The sequence below is a fragment of the Chelonia mydas genome, chromosome 3 (genome assembly GCF_015237465.2).
Source record: "Chelonia mydas isolate rCheMyd1 chromosome 3, rCheMyd1.pri.v2, whole genome shotgun sequence".
Classification (NCBI taxonomy): Eukaryota; Metazoa; Chordata; order Testudines; family Cheloniidae; genus Chelonia; species Chelonia mydas.
Window position 1 is genome coordinate 107,522,608 of NC_057851.1, and position 18,300 is coordinate 107,540,907.

General features: G+C 43.7%; 1 protein-coding gene across 1 annotated transcript in view; it reads left to right on the top strand.

Moving 5' to 3' along the window:
• Positions 1-7,070: 7,070 nt before the first annotated feature.
• Positions 7,071-18,300, top strand: part of ADGB (androglobin) — a 231,390-nt gene continuing 220,160 nt past the window's right edge. The window contains exon 1 of the mRNA XM_043543090.1: positions 7,071-7,252. Within this exon, the coding sequence (XP_043399025.1) occupies positions 7,176-7,252 (77 nt within the window). The 5' untranslated portion in view covers positions 7,071-7,175. The remainder of the gene's footprint in view (positions 7,253-18,300) is intronic.

Sequence of the window (18,300 nt, forward strand, 5' to 3'; positions counted from 1 at the left end):
ATGAAGAAGCTTGAAATACATTCACTTCTACTTCTGTTCCAGAGCGCAGGAATTGTGTGATGGCAGAAGAAAGAGTTCTTTATTTCCTGGTCTCTGTTAAATGACATGGGTTAAGAATACAAAAGATTATACCCCTGTCATAGGGAAGGGGTCTGTATGTAATGTGACACCCTGTATCCTATATGACATCCTGTACCCCATGTTCATCACTTTTATATGGTTATATTTTGTACAAAGTATTCCTTGTGGGGTACCATTTGAAAACGCATAATCTACTGAACATTATTGTTCTGTTGAAATATGTGTAGCAACACTGCATGGAGTTATAAGATTCTTATGTTCAATTGTTACTGAAATATATTGTAGTTCTGGAAAAAACCCACAGACTACCTTGTCAGTGTCCACAAAGGACTGACCATAGATGTTAGAAAGCTATTAGCTACTGAAGCAACCATTCACCATCGGGGGGACAAAAGATTTGCATGTCATCCCCGAAAATGTCTCAGACTTCACGTACGCAGAAGACATGAACAAGAAATTTACAATTCACCTGAAAGATGCTTCAAATGTCATGTTCACAGGGGGCACCTTTGTCTGGACCCCAGCGCCTGTGTGTGGGTTCTTCAAAGAGAGGAGGGTATAAAATAAGAGACAGTGACCTACACATTACCTCTCCTCCCCCACCTTTACTCATGGCAGCAAGATTGTTTGAAAGACAAAGAACCATTATTGAATTGTAGGGAGTGGTTCTAACTGAAAAATTTTCCAGTTAGTATGGAAAGTTTATCATTTATGTTGCATGTTTATCTTTTATAACCAAGTCTGATTTTTATGCCTTTACCACTTATAATCACTTAAAATCTACCGTTCTCTATTAATAAATGTGTTTATTTTTTTTTATATAAACTAGTGTGTTTTGATTGAAGTGTTTGGGGAGTCTCTACTGAGGTTAACAAAGGCTGGTGTGTAATCATTCCCTTTGATGGAATTATGGACTTTTAATGAGCTTACACTGTTCGGGGAGAGGGGTGTCTTGAGCAGTGCAAGATGCACATTCCTGGGGTGCAAGGCTGGGGCTGGGAAATTTGTGGGTGTTACCCTGTATGTAGTTCATGAGTGGCTGGGAGGGCATTCATGTAACTTTGCTAGGAGTGACTTTATATGCTGTTGGATCATATTAAAGAAGTTATGTATTAAAATCACAAATGAGTTTGATTCCCCATAGTTTAAATTCCAGGGTATTACTAATTAAGAGGTCTCTTGGTTTTTGGTACTGTTTCTCTCCCTCTATGTGTGAAACTTGCAAGCTGCTAATTGCGTTAGTACATTCTAAGACAGAGTCTGTTCTCAAAGCAATTCGCACAGAGAGAGACTCAAAGCAATACTCTGTAACAACAGAAACAGCACCCAGAGACTCCCCGCCCTTTTGTTGTATTAACAATTGTGATTAAAATAGAGATAGAGGATGTATGTGGATGGATGCTTGGTGTGGATAATAACTGAATGATCAGGAAGGTGCCAGCCTAAGAATCCAGTGTCCATCGGCTGAAGAAGGCGTCAAGTGGAAATAACCAGAGGACCCCCGGAGGGCAGACTGGAATCCACCCAACAGCCTCAAGAATGGGAGAACCAAAGAACAAGATAACATCTAGCAACACGGAGCCGTCAGGAATGTGCTATCTGCTGATTGATTCAGCAACAGCATGATGAAGCAATTCCCATAGACTGGCATAGGAAGAAATTCCTATAAAAATGGACTCTAGAAAGTGAGAACTTTGGGGTCTGATTCTGCAAACCAACTTCCAGGAGCATCAGATGAGCATCTGACAAGGCCCTGCTCCCTCCTCATGTCCAGGCCACCTGGCCAGTGGCTTGGCATGAGCAACTCTAAGGCTGGTAACTGTGATAACAACCTTGCAGAACCTGTGTGTGTGTGTTTGTATGAATGAATGTGTGAATAAATATGAGATTGAATGGACTGTTATAGCTATAACTAACTGCTTACTATGATTCTTTCTGTATCCACAATAAATGTGGTATTTTGCCTTTTCCCCTTTAATAAGATCCTGCTGGTTTTTATTTTATTGGTATAATATGCTAAGGGCTGTGTATAAGCAGAGCCTGGAGAGGCTGTTTGTCACTAGCAAAACAGTGTAAAAGGCACCCTGGGCTAGAGAATTAAAGGAACACACAGTGATTCAACAGTCCAGATTGTACCCTGGGGGATGTCACATGTACTGACTCCAGTAAATACTATTACATAAAGAGCTTTAGTTTCAAGTGCTATCAGTTCAAGACCTTTCACAAATACTAAATCCACTATTTAAAAATTGTAAAACATCCATCACTGCAAATAAGTAGCATTTTGTCTTGAGCCGGACATTTTGTTTTTGTTAACCAATGTCTTTGCCGCCTAATGGTTGTCTTTTAAAACAAAAACAAAAATCTTAACTGCATCAGGAAAACTAGTGATTAGCACAATATAAATTACTATTAGAAAAACATTATAAATAAAACCAAAAAAGGTAAAATGTAATGCTGCTTTAGAAGTGCTGGGGAAACTTGTATTCCACAGTTTCATATTGCATATTTTATTTCTATTCTCTAATGGGCAAAACTTGTAATTAAGGGATGTGATATCAGATACTTGTGAATGGACAATTTTGTTCATTGTGTAGCAGTGTTTTTTAAACATACTGCTCTCCAAGTTTTAGGATTTTATCCTCTTCTCTGTTGGTAAAATCAAAAGACCATAGTTAAAGACAAATATCAGGTAATGTAGCAAACCAAGAAGCAGACAATGTAAATGAATAATAGAAAAGACAGGTCAGTCAGTACCTGTCGTTACAGGATTATTCCCTAAAGATCACTAGACATTTTGCTGCCTGTAACTTTTAATTGTCCAGAGAGAGTGAGCACACATATACCCTTCTAACACATACTAGAATCTTAGGAACTTCAGTTTTGCTCTCTCTCACTTACCCCACCCATCACCCCCCCCCCACCCCACACCCTGCTACCCTATTCCTTGCTCAACATGATGTGTGGCAAGTATGTAGGGTGTGTGGCTAAACACTTGTGTATGGTGTGTACATCCCCACTTGATCTTTTACAAGACTCTCACATCAAATTCACCACATCTATGCCTACTCACCCACATGACGTGTACATCACACATCACATCACGCTTCTCCCCATATCCACTACATCCATCCACAGCTTCCACACACATCACACTTGCTCCCTTCCACAGAATAGCATACATATCCATTCCCTCATATCAATCTCTAACCATACTTTCGCAACCCTAGCCATCTGGAGGATTTCTTAGATCTGCTTCCATAGATTTCAGGACTGTGAATGATGCCATAAGGACTATAGTTCCCATGGTTTCAAACACTGCAAGGATGAAAGCAACCATGGGCCCTGTCCAAAGAATCTGTAGACTATGCTGTTCTTGAATTGCATAACTCCTTCCACCCCTCTCCTCCATGCACTACACATCTGGTTGAATGACTCACATGTATAATAGGAGCTTTTCCTTCCCAATCAAATGATTAGCTCTAAGAAAAGCACGTAGGTCCCAATTCCACAAAGGCATATCTTTTCATGTCAATGAGACTACTGACAATGTGCAAAACTAAGCATGTATGCCTTTGCTGGATTGAGGTCTTACATGGGAGGAGCTTGGCAGTCAACATAAATTCCTAGGGCAATCAGATTTCTTTTGCTAATTATCTTGGATGTCATAAATCTACAAGAAGTCTTTTTGGGGGAAAATAGATTGTATGAGACTTGAATTTCTATTGGGGGGGAGGGGAGGGACAGGAAGAAAGCAATTAAATAATGTAAGAGAACCCCTAACAGGTATTTCATTATTCATCATAAAAAAGTAAGGAGTGGAAATCCAATTTTTTCCCTTTGTAGGTCACCTATAAAAATTCTGGGTGCACTGAATCACTGGCTTGACTAAACTAACTCTGGCAGCTGTGAGGAACGGAGTGAAGGCAAGCAGGATTTGGCCAAACATACGTGTTTTACAAAGCTCAACTCATACCCATAACACTATTATTTCTAATAGTGTGTAAGCAGGGTCTGAATGAGCTCTCCTCTGATATCTAGTGATGAGCTGGGGGGAGAAGACTTCAGGAACTGATCTGGTTTGCATAGACATACCCACTGTGCCTTGGTGCAGAGCATAATGGAGCTGCTTTACCCAAATGATCATTTTTTGGCTGGTGTTGGATTGCAAGTCACTTTATGATTGGGTTCAGGGATAATAAAGTGTTATCCTTGTGTGAATCAAGGGGAGAACTGTGCTTGGCATGCCCTGATTATGGGGTTCACCCTCAACTGAACTGTGCTCATTAAACAGGGGGTAGGGGTGCCAAAGGCTAGTGGAGATAGCTATCTTTCTTTTGTGGCTGTGGTTCTATCTAAGGGTCATAGATATTATTTGATTCTTCTCTTCCTTTTTCTCCCTCTACTGTGTAACAAGAGAGCTGATTAAGACTAAATTGAGAGTCTTTTGTTATAGATCACTAGAGCTGAAATAACCAATAATGAGCTCTAATCATTAGACTTGCTATGGGACAGTTTCTTTGGTGAAAGAGTGAGGCTCCCCACCTAACAGCTGAAATCACTGAGACCTGTGTTAAGTGATAGGACCTCAAGACATCCCCAAAGCTGCAGTAGAGAGGGCAGTGGCAGAGTGAATGACGGCGGAGCAGCCGATGGCAGAATGAGTGACAGCAAAGCTGCTGGTGGAGCAGCCAGTGGAGGAGTGAGCAATGTTGGACCTTCTGGCAGATCTAACAGCTACAAGTTCTAACAGCTACAAAGGCAATGAGACAAAGTGAAAAGCTGGGCAGCAGCAGCTGAAACATTGCTGGATTCCTCCCCGCCCCCAGGGTGGGCGGTGAACTCATGCAAGTGCACCTCTGAACTCTGGGTCATTGCTGCCCAAGGACAACAACAGTGAATGGGGTGCGGTGGAGGGAGAGGGGAGTCATATGTTAAAGGGACATTTGTTTCTCAGACTTTCACACCACGAGATGAGAGACTGATCAAAAGGACACTACCCACTACCTCTGGGGTGGGTGTTTTGCTCATGGTCATATGTTTTCGAATCATGCTTGTGGTGTTTTTCCAATTTAATGCCTGGTTCCCTTCCCCTTTTTAAAAAAGTTTTCTTTTCCATACACAGACTCAGTGCTTGTGAGAGGGGAAGTATTGCCTCTTAGAGGTAGCTGGGGTGGTGTGTAATTTTGGGATTTGAGCCGGTTCTGTGTTGTATTGTCAAATGGAAACACCTAGATGCTGAACCCGGCCCTTGTTGCTCCCAACTCCACCTGACCGAAGGGTTACAAACAAATGAATGCTGATGGGAAGGGTAAAGTGCTAACAATAGACTCTAAAATATATTCCTTTTATTTTAAATGAAATTTGACATGCCTTTTCTCACGAAGAAAACCTAATTTTCTTGAAAGCTATTATGAAGTTATATGCAGTGTAGGCATAGCCATGCGGTCCCAGGATATTAGAGAAACAAGGTGGGTGAAGTGATATCTTTTATTGGATCAATTTCTGTTGGTGGGAGAGACAACAAAAGTTGGTCCAATAAAAGATATTATCTCACCCACCTTGTCTCTCCATTATGAAGTTACATAATTTTTAAAAGAGACACTTATTAAAAGTAAGCAAACTTTTTTTGAATCACCAATCTTCCAAAAAGATGAGATTTACTGATTTCACATGTATATGTGGCTAGCTCCCTCAGCAGAGAGTATTCAGTTGAGATTAGCAAAAACAGTTTGGGCCAAATCCTTCCAAGGGATCCATATTGTTTCTCTTGAAGAATTGGGCTGTAACTGTTTTGACTGATCTTAGCAAAGTGTTGAGTTTTGACGCAATGTTAAACATAGTCACCATAGACAAGAGAAGTTAAGTCATGTTCAGCATCACGCTAGTTAAAATGACTTGTCAAGGTTGTATTCAACATGACCTAACTTTCTAATAAAGATGAGGGATGCTTGGCCATAGGACTCCTGTGCTTTGAGTTAGCAGCTCCCTCTGCAGTTTTTTGTTGGTTCCATAGTAGGCAGACAACTCTTTTTTTCTTTGCTTCTCTGAAAATAATTACACTGGCAGAATAGTATTATAAACACCAAAATCACAGCTGAAAGTGTTTAACCCTTTAGGGTTGGGAAGGACACTCGCAGATCAACTCTCTAGCTAGCATCTGTGTTCAACTTCTCTGACTGAACTGATTTGGATTTGGTAAGCATCATGTGCAATTCCTCTCAGAGAAGGAGGACTTGTGGCACCTTAGAGACTAACAAATTTATTTGAGCATAAGCTTTCGGACGAAAGCTTATGCTCAAATAAATTTGTTAGTCTCTAAGGTGCCACAAGTCCTCCTTTTCTTTTTGCGGATACAGACTAACACGGCTGCTACTCTGAATCCTCTCAGAGAGTGATGGGAGATCATTATTGTTCCAAACAGCACAGAATGAACCACAGATGGCTTATGCCTAAACACATGAGGCAGAGTTTTGGTCTTGCCCAGCTGTGCTGAGTGCAGGGTGAGGGAGCTTTTTGCCACCTTTGCAGCTGCCTGGCCCTGAGATGTCTAGTTGAGCCCCCATCTTAGATTACTCTTAGATCTTAGATTACTCTTGCTTTCACCCTACCTCCCTCTGCCCCCCTTTTGGCTTACATCTCCTCCTCCCTAATTATGTTTCAAGCTGAGCAGCGATGTTCCCACCTAACAAACTACATGGTGTCTCTCCCCTGCCTGCCCTCCCTCTCTCCTTACTCCTTGCCTTTGTGACAATTACACACCTTTCCTCCAGGACAAAGGGGAAACCCCGCTGCGGCTCCTTCATGAACCCCCCACCCCCACGAAGGCCCTCGGTCCCCTCCTCCCGCCCCCTGGATTTTACCCCTCAGTGTCCCCCCGATTTTACCCCCCTCCACTAGTGATTTACCCTCTGTCTCTTCTACTTCCCCTGACACCCCCCTGCCCCGGCGTGCCGGGGCGCCCAGCCCCGCTCTCCCGGGCTCGCTCCGCTGCCTCGCGGCTCCGCGTCTCTTAGCAACGCGGAGCGGACGCGGCCCCCGGCGGCTGAAGCGCGGCCGGGCTGCAGCAGCGGGCCGGGGTCGGCGGCGCCATCATGGCCTCCAAGCAAAGCAAGAAGAAGGAGCTGCTCACTCGCAACAACTCTGCGCACATCAGCGCCCCCGCCAAAGAGTAAGAGACCCGCCGCCGCCGCCGGCTCCTCGCCCAGAGGCCGCCCGCATGCAGCCCTCGCCGGCGGGCACCCCCTGCCCTTCGGGGATGCCCCAGCCAGCGTCCCCCCTCCCCCCCAGCCAGCCTCCTCCCTAGAGCCAGGGGCGCAGCAGCCCGTCCCCCAGCACCCAGTGGCGCGGGGAGCCCTGGCCGGGTCCTTGCGGTGGGGGTGGGTCACTCGCTTGGCAACATTAGGAAATGGACCAGCTCCAGCTGGCTCTGGTTGGGGAAGTTGTTTTGTCTCCCCCCACCCGCCGAAGGCACAAACAGTGTCTGCACCGAGCCAGTGGACGCGCCTCCCCCCTACCCCGGAGATCTCTGTCTCTCTGGTTTCAGAGTAACAGCCGTGTTAGTCTGTAAAAAGAAAAGGAGGACTTGTGGCACCTTAGAGACTAACCAATTTATTTGAGCATAAGCTTTCGTGAGCTACAGCTCACTTCATCGGATGCATACTGTGGAAAGTGTAGAAGATCTTTTTATACACACAAAGCATGAAAAAATACCTCCCCCCACCCCACTCTCCTGCTGGTAATAGCTTATCTAAAGTGACCACTCTCCTTACAATGTGTATGATAATCAAGTTGGGCCATTTCCAGCACAAATCCAGGTTTTATCACCCCCCCCTCCACTCCACTCCACTTGCTGCTTCCTCCCCCTCCCCCCCCCCCCGAGGTTTAATTACTTTGTACAGAAATCGTCCAAGTTTCCACGAGTGGGGTTTGTATTGCGCTTGGCTCAAAGTTGCACGAGGCTCCCTGTCCTAATGCCTGAGTGTCACCAGCCTAGTTCTAGCTTCTCCGCCCTTCCCTCGCCCCGTGACCGCCGCAATATGGGGCGCTGGTGTCCGTGTCGGACTCAGGAATCAGAAGGTTCCTTCTCTCTCACACGCCCCTCCCCTCTCCCCGTGGCCTTTGGCTGTTCCTGTGGACCTTTGTGGCTGCAGGGTACTTGGCATTAGGGCATCATTTGTGAATGTTGTTCTCTTTGAAGCTGTTAGAACTGGTTTGAAAAAAGAAAGCTCAGAAATGTAAACAACATTTTTGTTCAGTTTATTTTCTGCAGTTGTTCGGGGTTTTTTGTCATTTTTTCTGAGTTTTCCTTGGAATTTCTGTTAGTTTTCAAAGTCGACACATTTTGAAAATGAAAATACGTCACTCTGGCACTAAGCTGACCAACTAAAATTGGTGGTAAAAAAATTGAAAACCAAAACCCAATGAAAACAAATTTTGCACAACCAGCAAGGAATATTTTTCATTTAAAGTTTCTATTGTAGACTGTCCAAAACGGAAACAAATTGAAATATATATTTTTTCAAACAAAATATCTGTTTTTCAAAACAGCCCGGTTCAAATATTTTGTCCTAACGATGATGATGTCATCTGGAAACTTCTACTTAGATACATATGGCTCCCATCACCATAGTATCTGGGTACCTCTCAAATATTTAAAAATATAAATAAAAACCTCTCTTTCTTTTTTCCCATCATCAGCGCCCCCGCCAAAGAGTAAGAGACCCGCCGCCGCCGTGGGCCCCTTCAGAGAAATGGGTTGATTTGTTTGTAGGGGTCTTTGTTTGCTTTTGTGTTAATTGACTAAATGAATATTGAATTTAGTTCAGAAAGTGGTTTATTCCAAAGCCCGTTCTTTTCTCTTGCAGGATTGAGTTCCATAGTTTAGGTCTAGCTCCTATGAAAGTTCTGCTTCTTCCATTAGGAGCATCCTACACTGGTTGACAGTTTAATTGTTCCAGTGGGTTGTAGCTGTTAAGGGAGGTCATGATTACAGAGGAAGACAGCAGGATCTCTCCATTAGCTATGATCAGCCCCATGGGGAGCTTTGAATATTAGGACATTTACTTTGAACGGGTATTCAAACCAGAAGGCAGAGCACTGGAATGTTATGTTCATGGTGCCCTGTGTTGCTACATTGACAGGCTGCTTCAACTGGAGATTTTTTAAGATTTGTGGCTTGATTCCTAGATACGAGTGTCAATATGTTCCAAATGTGTGGATTGTTATGGCCAGTTCTTTTTCTAATAGTGAAGAACACAGTCTTGTGGCCAGTTGCAAACAGAAACGGGGTTTTCTGCCATAGTTTTTGGACCTAAAAGGACCCCAATGCTGTGGACTGATTTAAGAATTTGACTGTGGATGCCATCCATAGTGGGGGATGTTATAAAGGAGATCAGTTTCAAGAGCCATCTGGCATTGAAAACTTATGTGTATTATTTTTACACAAGGGGAAGACAATGCATAATGACTAGATGTTTGCTGCATGTTATCAGGCACTTCGGTAGTTAAGTATAAACAACATTCGAAATATTTATGCACTGAATAGAAACACTAAGCCTCATCTCTTGAGACACTTAAAACTAGACTAGGCAGGATTAAAGCAGCAGCAGCACACATACTATAGGGAATAATCTTGCTGTGTGAAAGTGTTTATTTCTGCAAAGATAAATAAATTCCAGTAGATTGTTTTTTGATTATCTAAGTATAGAATGCCTAGTCTTTAGTCCTGGCGCTATCAGGATTCAGGCCAGGGAATGGGACAAAACCAGCTTTAGACGAACTGATGGATAAACTCTTGCTGTGCATGGATGATGGCTGACTCTCATATGAGAGAGCACTGAAAAATGGGCTGAAGACCTTCCTAAAGGGATGCACCCAATATGTAGTAATGGAAAACTACCTGTGACACTTCCTGGGGGTACACAGGGCTATGAGTCACATAGCTGCCACCTGTACTTAGTGTGAGGAAATCTTGTCTGTGCCTGCTATGGTTCAGCTCCCCAGTTCCACCAGGCCCAGACAACACAAGCACTGCCCTCTAGGCCTCGCAGGCCTCATTGTCTCTGTACGGGTTAGCAGTTGGCGCACTCTAAGCTGTAAGCCCTGTGAGGGTCTCCATGGAGTGTCCAGCACCTGGCCCACTGGACACTTGCACAGTGGTGCTGGAACAATTTTTATAGTGGGGGTGCTGAAGGCGGAAACATGTATTTGGGTTGTTATTACTACTTGAAACCAAAGGGTGCTGCATACTGAAGATATGTCCTTCAATGGCTATGAGCTAGTATGGTCAGGGGCATACTTGGGGCAACTCTAAACCTCTGACTACCAGAAGCAGGGAATGGAAGAGAGGGCAGATCACTCCAAATTGCCTTGTTCTGTACTTTGTCCCTGAAGCTCTGGTACTGGCTACTGTCAGAGACATGATACTGGGCAAGATGGACCATTATGGCAGTTATGTTCTTGCAGAATATTGCTCACGCAAAATCCTTTCAGTGCTTTACGGCCAGGCCTGGCTGTAATTCTCCTTTCATGAGACAAATATGCTGTCATCTTGTTCCAGGTGAAGGATTCAGTGTGTTTCCTTACTCTCCAACATATACCAGCACAATCTTTTATCTTTATTCATAAGCAGGACACTCCCTGCTCTGTTTCATCTTGTAGATTTCACAATCTCTTATTTCACATCTGTTCCCTCCTGTCTGAAGGGAATATTTCTAAGGTATGTCACTCCTGGTGACCTGCCTTAACTTCAAGACCTTAAGAACATAATGTTCAGTATAGGTGCATAATTACATAAATATTATTCATACATACGTTTTCCAATGATTATGTCAGCCTCTGGGCTACTACTGGGTCTCATGGCACCTTCGGTGAACTATTATGTATATCCAACCCAGGGAATCCTTATAAAACCTTATGCATCTCATGTGCCGTGCCGGCCCCCCCCCCCCCCCCCCCCCGACCAGTTGGCAGTAATGGATCTAGTGGTGGAGGTCACAGTACCTCCACCACTAGAACTCTCACATTTGGAGTCCCTCAAGGACCATTCTCTCTCTGGTCCTGTTCAACATTTACATGCAGACACTAGCTGAAATAGTGAGACAACATAGACTCAAGTGCCAGCAATATGCAGATGAGACAAAGCTCTACTTATTCTATATCACATATAGTTATACCACTAGCACTAAGATGGCCCATTGCTTGGATGAAATCAACTCATGGATGAAGAACAGTTGGTTGAAGCTGAACCCAAGCAAGACAGAAGTGATGCTGGTAGTCAGAGGAAAGCACTTTGAAGAGTTTGCATCCATGTTGCAGTCTCATTTGTTTGAAGACACACACTCACAAGGAGTACTCCTGCATTCTTCACTAATGCTAAGCTCTCATGTATAGTAGCATCCACAAGTAATGCTTTATATGATCTACAGTTGGTTAAGAGACTCTCTCCCATCCTGGTGGATGATGATCTGGCCTCAGTTGTACATATCAGCATCTTCTGTCGGGACTACAGCGATTCAGGACATGGAGTTTCCTAAGAGCTGATGATAGCTTCCAGTGATACAGAATGCTACAGTGCGGTTTACAAATCCACTCCTTGGGCATAATGGAGGAAAGAAGGATAATTATGCACCTTACCACTGTCCACTCTAAGGGCAAGACACACTTTGACCTTGCCTTCTCTAATATAAACACATTGTGTGTACATTTAATCCTGCCCCTCACCCCCCCCCCCCCCCCAAATTACACTGCATGCCCAATTTTGCCCCTGGAGAGAGGATGAGAAAAAGAACAAACTGTGTGTATTAGATGTTAGTCACATCAATTCGTGCACTATTGGAAGGTGCTCTTGAAATTCTTCTTTGATTCTATTGCATATGCAATTACTGGCATTTACCACACAATGTTTTTTTATCTGTTGGAGCTGGCCAACTAATATTTAGATAACTCTTTGTCCCATCTTAAATTGGTATCTTTAACCTATCTCCGTGTGATGATTCTTGGGGTACTCAGGACTGGGAGTCACCTTATTAACTCCTGCTTTCAGCGAGAAGGAGTCCTTCTTATGGTAGTAGGGTATCAGCTCCCTAACACCACCTGGGTGCTCCAGCCTTTTAGCTACTCAAGTACTCTGCTGTGGGCTATGCCAGCCCTAACTTTGCCTTGCAGATTAGTAGTAATAGACGCACCCCAATAGCCAAGTCCCTTTGAATCATTCTCCTGTGACATCGAGCCCCTGATACTGTCTACTCACAGAAATTCTAGATACACTGCACTTTTGAGTGCAGGGAATCCCTATTTACTAGTTTTACCTTAAAGCACCCATGACAGAGTGCTAGTTGTAGCACCCTGGTCACTGAGGTTGTTGTAGCACAGAGAAGACTTCGGGCTTAATTGGAACCAATCAACCTGTTACTGGTGGGGATTACTGACACTGGGTGGTAATTGCTGTGCTAGTGAGACAAATGGTTCAGTAACTTGGAGGATATATAATTGGGAGGAACAGAAAGCAGGGGAGAGCTTAGAGGGTGAGCTGGATGGAAGAGAGAAGCTATGTGAAAGGTTCCTCCTGCTGTATATCTGTGCTATGTCCTGTGCTGTTTGGAAATAGAGGATTAAAGGTGCACATAGTGGAAAAGAAAAATAATGTGTGTGTTTTTGACTGAGAGACCACAAAAATAGGCCAGGCAAAACTGCTGCTCGCTGGGGAGTTGAAGAAGCACCCTGTGACATGACCATTCCTGTAAACCACACAGCACTTGTGAGCATTTATAAAATAAAAGTAGATTTCTTTAAGAAAGAGTAAAGATTTAACTAGAAGTGAGAGAAAATGGTGGAAACAAGCGGTTACAGATAAAAACAAAATTTTTAAAACTTGAATCTGGGTCTACACTTATCAATACCGTTACCTGTCTTATGTAATAAAGTAGGCTCCCCCCCCCGCACCCCCTCGAAGGTTGAGTCTGTTGCAGCGCTGGCTGGTTTCACAAGAACCAGGATCCAGACATTCTGTTATATTGAAACAGTCTTTTTGCCTTATTCATAGCCAGGGTGATCTCTTGCCTGTTATAATATTCCCTTTTACCTCCAAATGGTTTTGATCATTTGTAATTGTCTTTGATGGTTTTTCGTTGACTGTTCTGGGATGTGGAAAGGGTAGAAATAGAACCTTGCGTTACCTCACCAGCTGACTAGGGAAGGATGACAGCTCCTTCTTGCTAGAATGGGTCATCCCTGAGACACATTACTTCCTGGCAGCTAATTTCTACTCTAAATCCATAAATCATACTTTCAATATAAATACCTTATTCCTTAAATATTACCCATACATACATCTTGCAGTGATTATGAATCTTGACAAGTTACAAGCTTTCTGTAGATACCTTATGTGTTACTCTGTGGATAAAATATCCTATAAGATGTGTTTTGTGCAGTGAGTTTGTCAGGTCTGAGGTGAGAGTTTGCAAAGAACGAGGGATCCTTTGCCACCTGTGTCACTCTCCTGTCCTTTGTTTCTCTGAGTTCCCTTACTTAATGTTATGTTAGATGATCAATAGTTTTTATTTTAGCCATAGACTTACAGTTCTCACATCACAGAATCATAGAAATGAAGGGCTGGAAGGGACCTCGAGAGGTCATCTAGACCAGCACCCTGCGCTGCCGCAGGACCAAGTATACATAAACCGTTGCTGTCAGATATTTGTCTAACCTGTTCTTAAAAATCCCAAATTACAGGGCTTCCACAACCTCCCTTGGAAGACTATTCCAGAGCTTAACTATCCTTATAGTTAGAAAGATTTTCCTGGTATGTAACCTAAAGCTCCCTGTGACGGGTTCGGTCACAGAAAACCCCTTGGGACTGTCACCTGATGTGCTGAGATTACCTCTGAGCCCATTTTTCCTGCCAGCCTGGGACTCCAGAACCCTGCCTTGTTGAGCCGGACACGCTAGCCTGCTGCAACACAGACCCATGTCTCGTCCACGCCCCCAGAACTGCAGACTTTAACCAAAAACTGCTCAGCAGGTCACCTGTCTCCAGAACCCGGACACCCAATTCCCAACGGGATCCAAATCCCAAATAAATCTGTTTTACTCTGTATAAAGTTTATACAGTTACATTATGTTCACACTCATAAGCATATTTCCATAAAACGTTATGGAGTGCAGCGGCACACTCCCTTGCTGCAGATTAAGCCCATTACTTCTTGTCCAGCCTTCATTGGACAAGGAGAACAATTGATCACCATCCTTTTTGTAACAGCCCTTAATATATTTGAAGAATGTTATCAAATCCCCCCTGTGTCATCTTTTCTCAAGACTAAACAGCCAGATTTAACCTTTCCTCATAAGGTCAGGTTTTCTAAACCTTTTATCATTTTTGTAACTCTCCTTTGGGTTCTCTACAATTTGTCCACATTTTCCTTAAAGTGTGGCACCCAGATGTGGACACAGAACTTCACCTGAGGCCTCACCAGTGCCAAGTAGAGCAAGACAGTTACATCTCATGTCTTACATACAACATTTCTGTTAATACATCCGAGAGTATTATTCTTTTTTGGAACTGTATTACATTGTTGACTCTCATTTGTGATTCACTGTAATCCCCAACTCATTTTCACGTGTACGACCACCCAGCCAGTTGTTCTGCAGTGTAGTACTTTGCACTTGTCTTTGTTGAAGTTCATCTTGTACCACTTCTCCAATTCAACAAGGTCATTTGGAATTTTAATCTTGTCCTCCAAATTGCTGGCAACCGCTCCCAGCTTGGTCATCCACAAACGTTATAAGTATATTCTCCACTCCATTATCTGAGTCATTAATAAAAATATTGAATAGTACTGGACTCCTGCAGGACCGCACTAGATATGTCCTCCTAATATGACAGAGAACAATTGATAGCTATTCTTTTAATATGATCTTTGAACCAGTTGGGCACCCTCTTTATAGTAATTTCATCTAGATCACCTTTCCCTAGTTTGCTTATGAGAATATCACGTGAAACTGTGTCACAAGCTTAAATAAAATCAAAATATATCCTGTCTACAGCTTTCCCCCATCCACTAGGCCAGTAACCCTGTCAAAAAGGAAATTAGGTTGGTTTGGCATGATTTGTTGACAAATCCATGTTGGCTATTACTTATCACCCAATTATATGTTCAGTAATTCCATGTTTCTTGATACATATAATTAGTATATCAAATATAATTTTTCAACATCCAACCTGTGACAATAGCTTTTTATTTTCTAGTGCAGTCTTAGTTGCCTCAGTAAGGGAAAGAGATATTACCTTGATTTCCCATGTACAAGTTCTTTAGGGGTGGGCTATCATCTGCAGATTTACCTCAGGTGAAATCCACTAAGGCAGCATTTCAAGTCATTGTCTCTGAAGAGGTAGCCTTACAATATGCTTCTTGGTTACTCCTTGGTCCTCTGAAGAAAACGACGCTTTTTCTTTGGAAACTGAAAATACTTAACTTACATAATAAAATCACTAATTCACAAGAGTTGCTATCACACAATTAAAAAAAATAATTCAAGTGAACAGAATTATCGCTGTAGTTTAGCCAGAATAGCATTTTTCCTTTGATATCTCACATCAAGCATTATCAGATGAGACCACTTTAGGTAGGATAGAGAATAGCAAATATGTAATTAGTTACAGATTTTTGCTGAGAAAATGTATAAAGAGTGAGAGAAAATATTTACATTAATTATATTGAGATCTAAAATTGGAAATGGAAGGCATAGGACATGCCTCAGCTCTCACCCTAGTATAAACTAAGTGTAACTGCTATAATGGAAAGATTAAGCCAATGTAAATCCAGTGTTGTTGAGATAAGAAGCAGATCCACAGGACCTGATTCTCATTTACATCCACCATATACCACTTTGATAGTGTAAAGATGTCTTAAAATGCATGTTCATTTTATTAATAGATTTATAGACTTTAAGGCCAGAAGGCACTGATATGTAGGCTTGGCAAACCAGTAAATTGACCGGTCAATTGTCAATTGACCGTCTATTATTTAACAACCGTAAAATATTTCAGCAAGAATGCCCTGATGTAGAGAGCAGCCTGCCTTTTTGGTTACATCATGGTGCCATCTATTAGCAAGTCTACTTAATGTCTTGATCACTAACTGTACCACATGCTAATGCCACCTGTTGTGAAAAAGGTGAACTAATTCAAAGTTGAGCATCTTGATTGGTTGGAATCTTCTAGAACAAACATATGTATGTATGTCTTTATTGTACACCAGACTATCTATGTATGTGGCAGTTTACAAAGCACATTAAACAAGTTAAAAGACGCAGTCCCTGCCTCAAAGAGTTTACAATCTAAATTGACTAGACAAATATACAGAAAATAACTCAGAAATGAACTCCCCCTACACAAAGAGAAAGGATGCACAGCCATTAAGCTCCTGAAGGAGTTGGCCTGTTGCCTACCTAGCTTAAGTGCATTTAAAAATGACTTTTTCTCTTTATAGATGCTACGTGTTTGTTTTATTTCTGTTTAATTTCATTTTTCTCTTTCGTAACACTTCAGTCTTGAAGAATGTTCACTTTTAACCTAACATCGCTAAAAAGGATAGTAACAATTATTTCAGTTTTTAAAACTTCATTTCATTGTGTTTTGCATTTTTCTGAGTTAAAAATCACTCAGTTAAATGACTTATTTTTTTGTAACTAGGCATATGTATTATCTAAGTCTAAGCCTACTGAAGACCATAACGTCTTACTCTTTTTTTATTACTGTTCTGCTAAATTAGTGCTTTAAAATATGACCATTTTTGACATTATTTGACAATATTTGACTGGTCAGTTGACCAATTATTTTTGGACTGGTCAAATGCCCAAACCTATTACTATGATAATCTAAACTGACCTCCTTCATAACACACGCCATAGAACTTCACTCAGAAATTTCTGCATCAAGCCAGAACCTCAGTTTGAGCTACAGCATATCTTTTAGACAGACATTTGTTCACACTTTCAGCCTCTTCTGCCAGCATGATGTAGAGTGGCCTTAATATAAGTGAGAATCAGGCCCATTGTCTCAGGGGTCAGAGATAGAAGCCTAAATGATGTGATTTATGTGCACATATTGTATCTTCTTAAATTAGCTGCTGCTCTGGCATGTACTAGCAGACTGATTTTTTTTTACTTGATTCACAGCACAAATTGTAGCATAGGAGAGGATCAAGCTCTCTTTCTTAGTTACTGACAGTATACAGCAGAGGTGGGCAAACTATGGCCCGCAGGCCACATCCGGCTCAAGGGACCTCCTGCCTGGCCCCTGAGCTCTTGGTCTGGGAGGCTAGCCCCTGGCCCCTCCCCTGCTGTCCCCGCTTCCCTGCAGCCTTAGTTGCAGATCCGCGGCCTGACCCGGTGCTCTGGGTGGCGCAGCTGGAGTGCCGCCAGCCACCAGTGCTCTATGCTGCGTGGTAAGGGGGCAGGGAGCAGGGGGGGTTGGATAGAGGGCAGGGGAGTTCGGGGTGGTGGTCAGGGGGTGCGGGTGCGGATAAGGGCAGTGGTGAGCTGGAGCCGGTTCCCACCGGTTCGCTAGAACCAGTTGTTAAATTTAGAAGCCCTTTTAGAACCGGTTGTTCCGCGAGGGACAACCGGTTCTAAAAGGGCTTCTAAATTTAACCGGCCAAAAGTGGTGCCTTAGGCGCCGACTCCATGGGTGCTCCAGCCATGGAGCACCCAAGGGGAAAATTTGGTGGGTGCAGAGCACCCACCGGCAGCTCCCCTCCTGGCCCTGGTCCCAGTCCCAGCCCCAGCTCACCTCTGCTCCACCTCCGCCTCCTCCCCTGAACACGCCGCCCCGCTCTGCTTCTCCGCCCCCTACCCCAGGCTTCCCACGAATCAGCTGTTCGCGCGGGAAGCCGGGGCAGGCTGAGAAGCAGGCTGTGGCTTCCCGCTGAGGCCCAGGGAGGTGGAGGTGAGCTGGGGCGGAGGGCACGAGGAGGGCCACCCGCACCGCAGCAGGTAACCCAATGGGGGCGGGGGCCACGCAGGGGAACTGCTCCCCGCCCCAGCTCATCTCCACCACCCTCGGCCTGAGCGGGAAGCTGCCGCCTGCTTCTCAGCCCTCCCCGGCTTCCCACTGCACAGCTGATTCGCGGGAAGCTGAGAGGCGGAGAAGCAGGGCTGGGCATTCAGGGGAGGAGGAGGAGCGGAGGTGAGGTGAGCTGGGGCCGGGCGCAGGGCGGG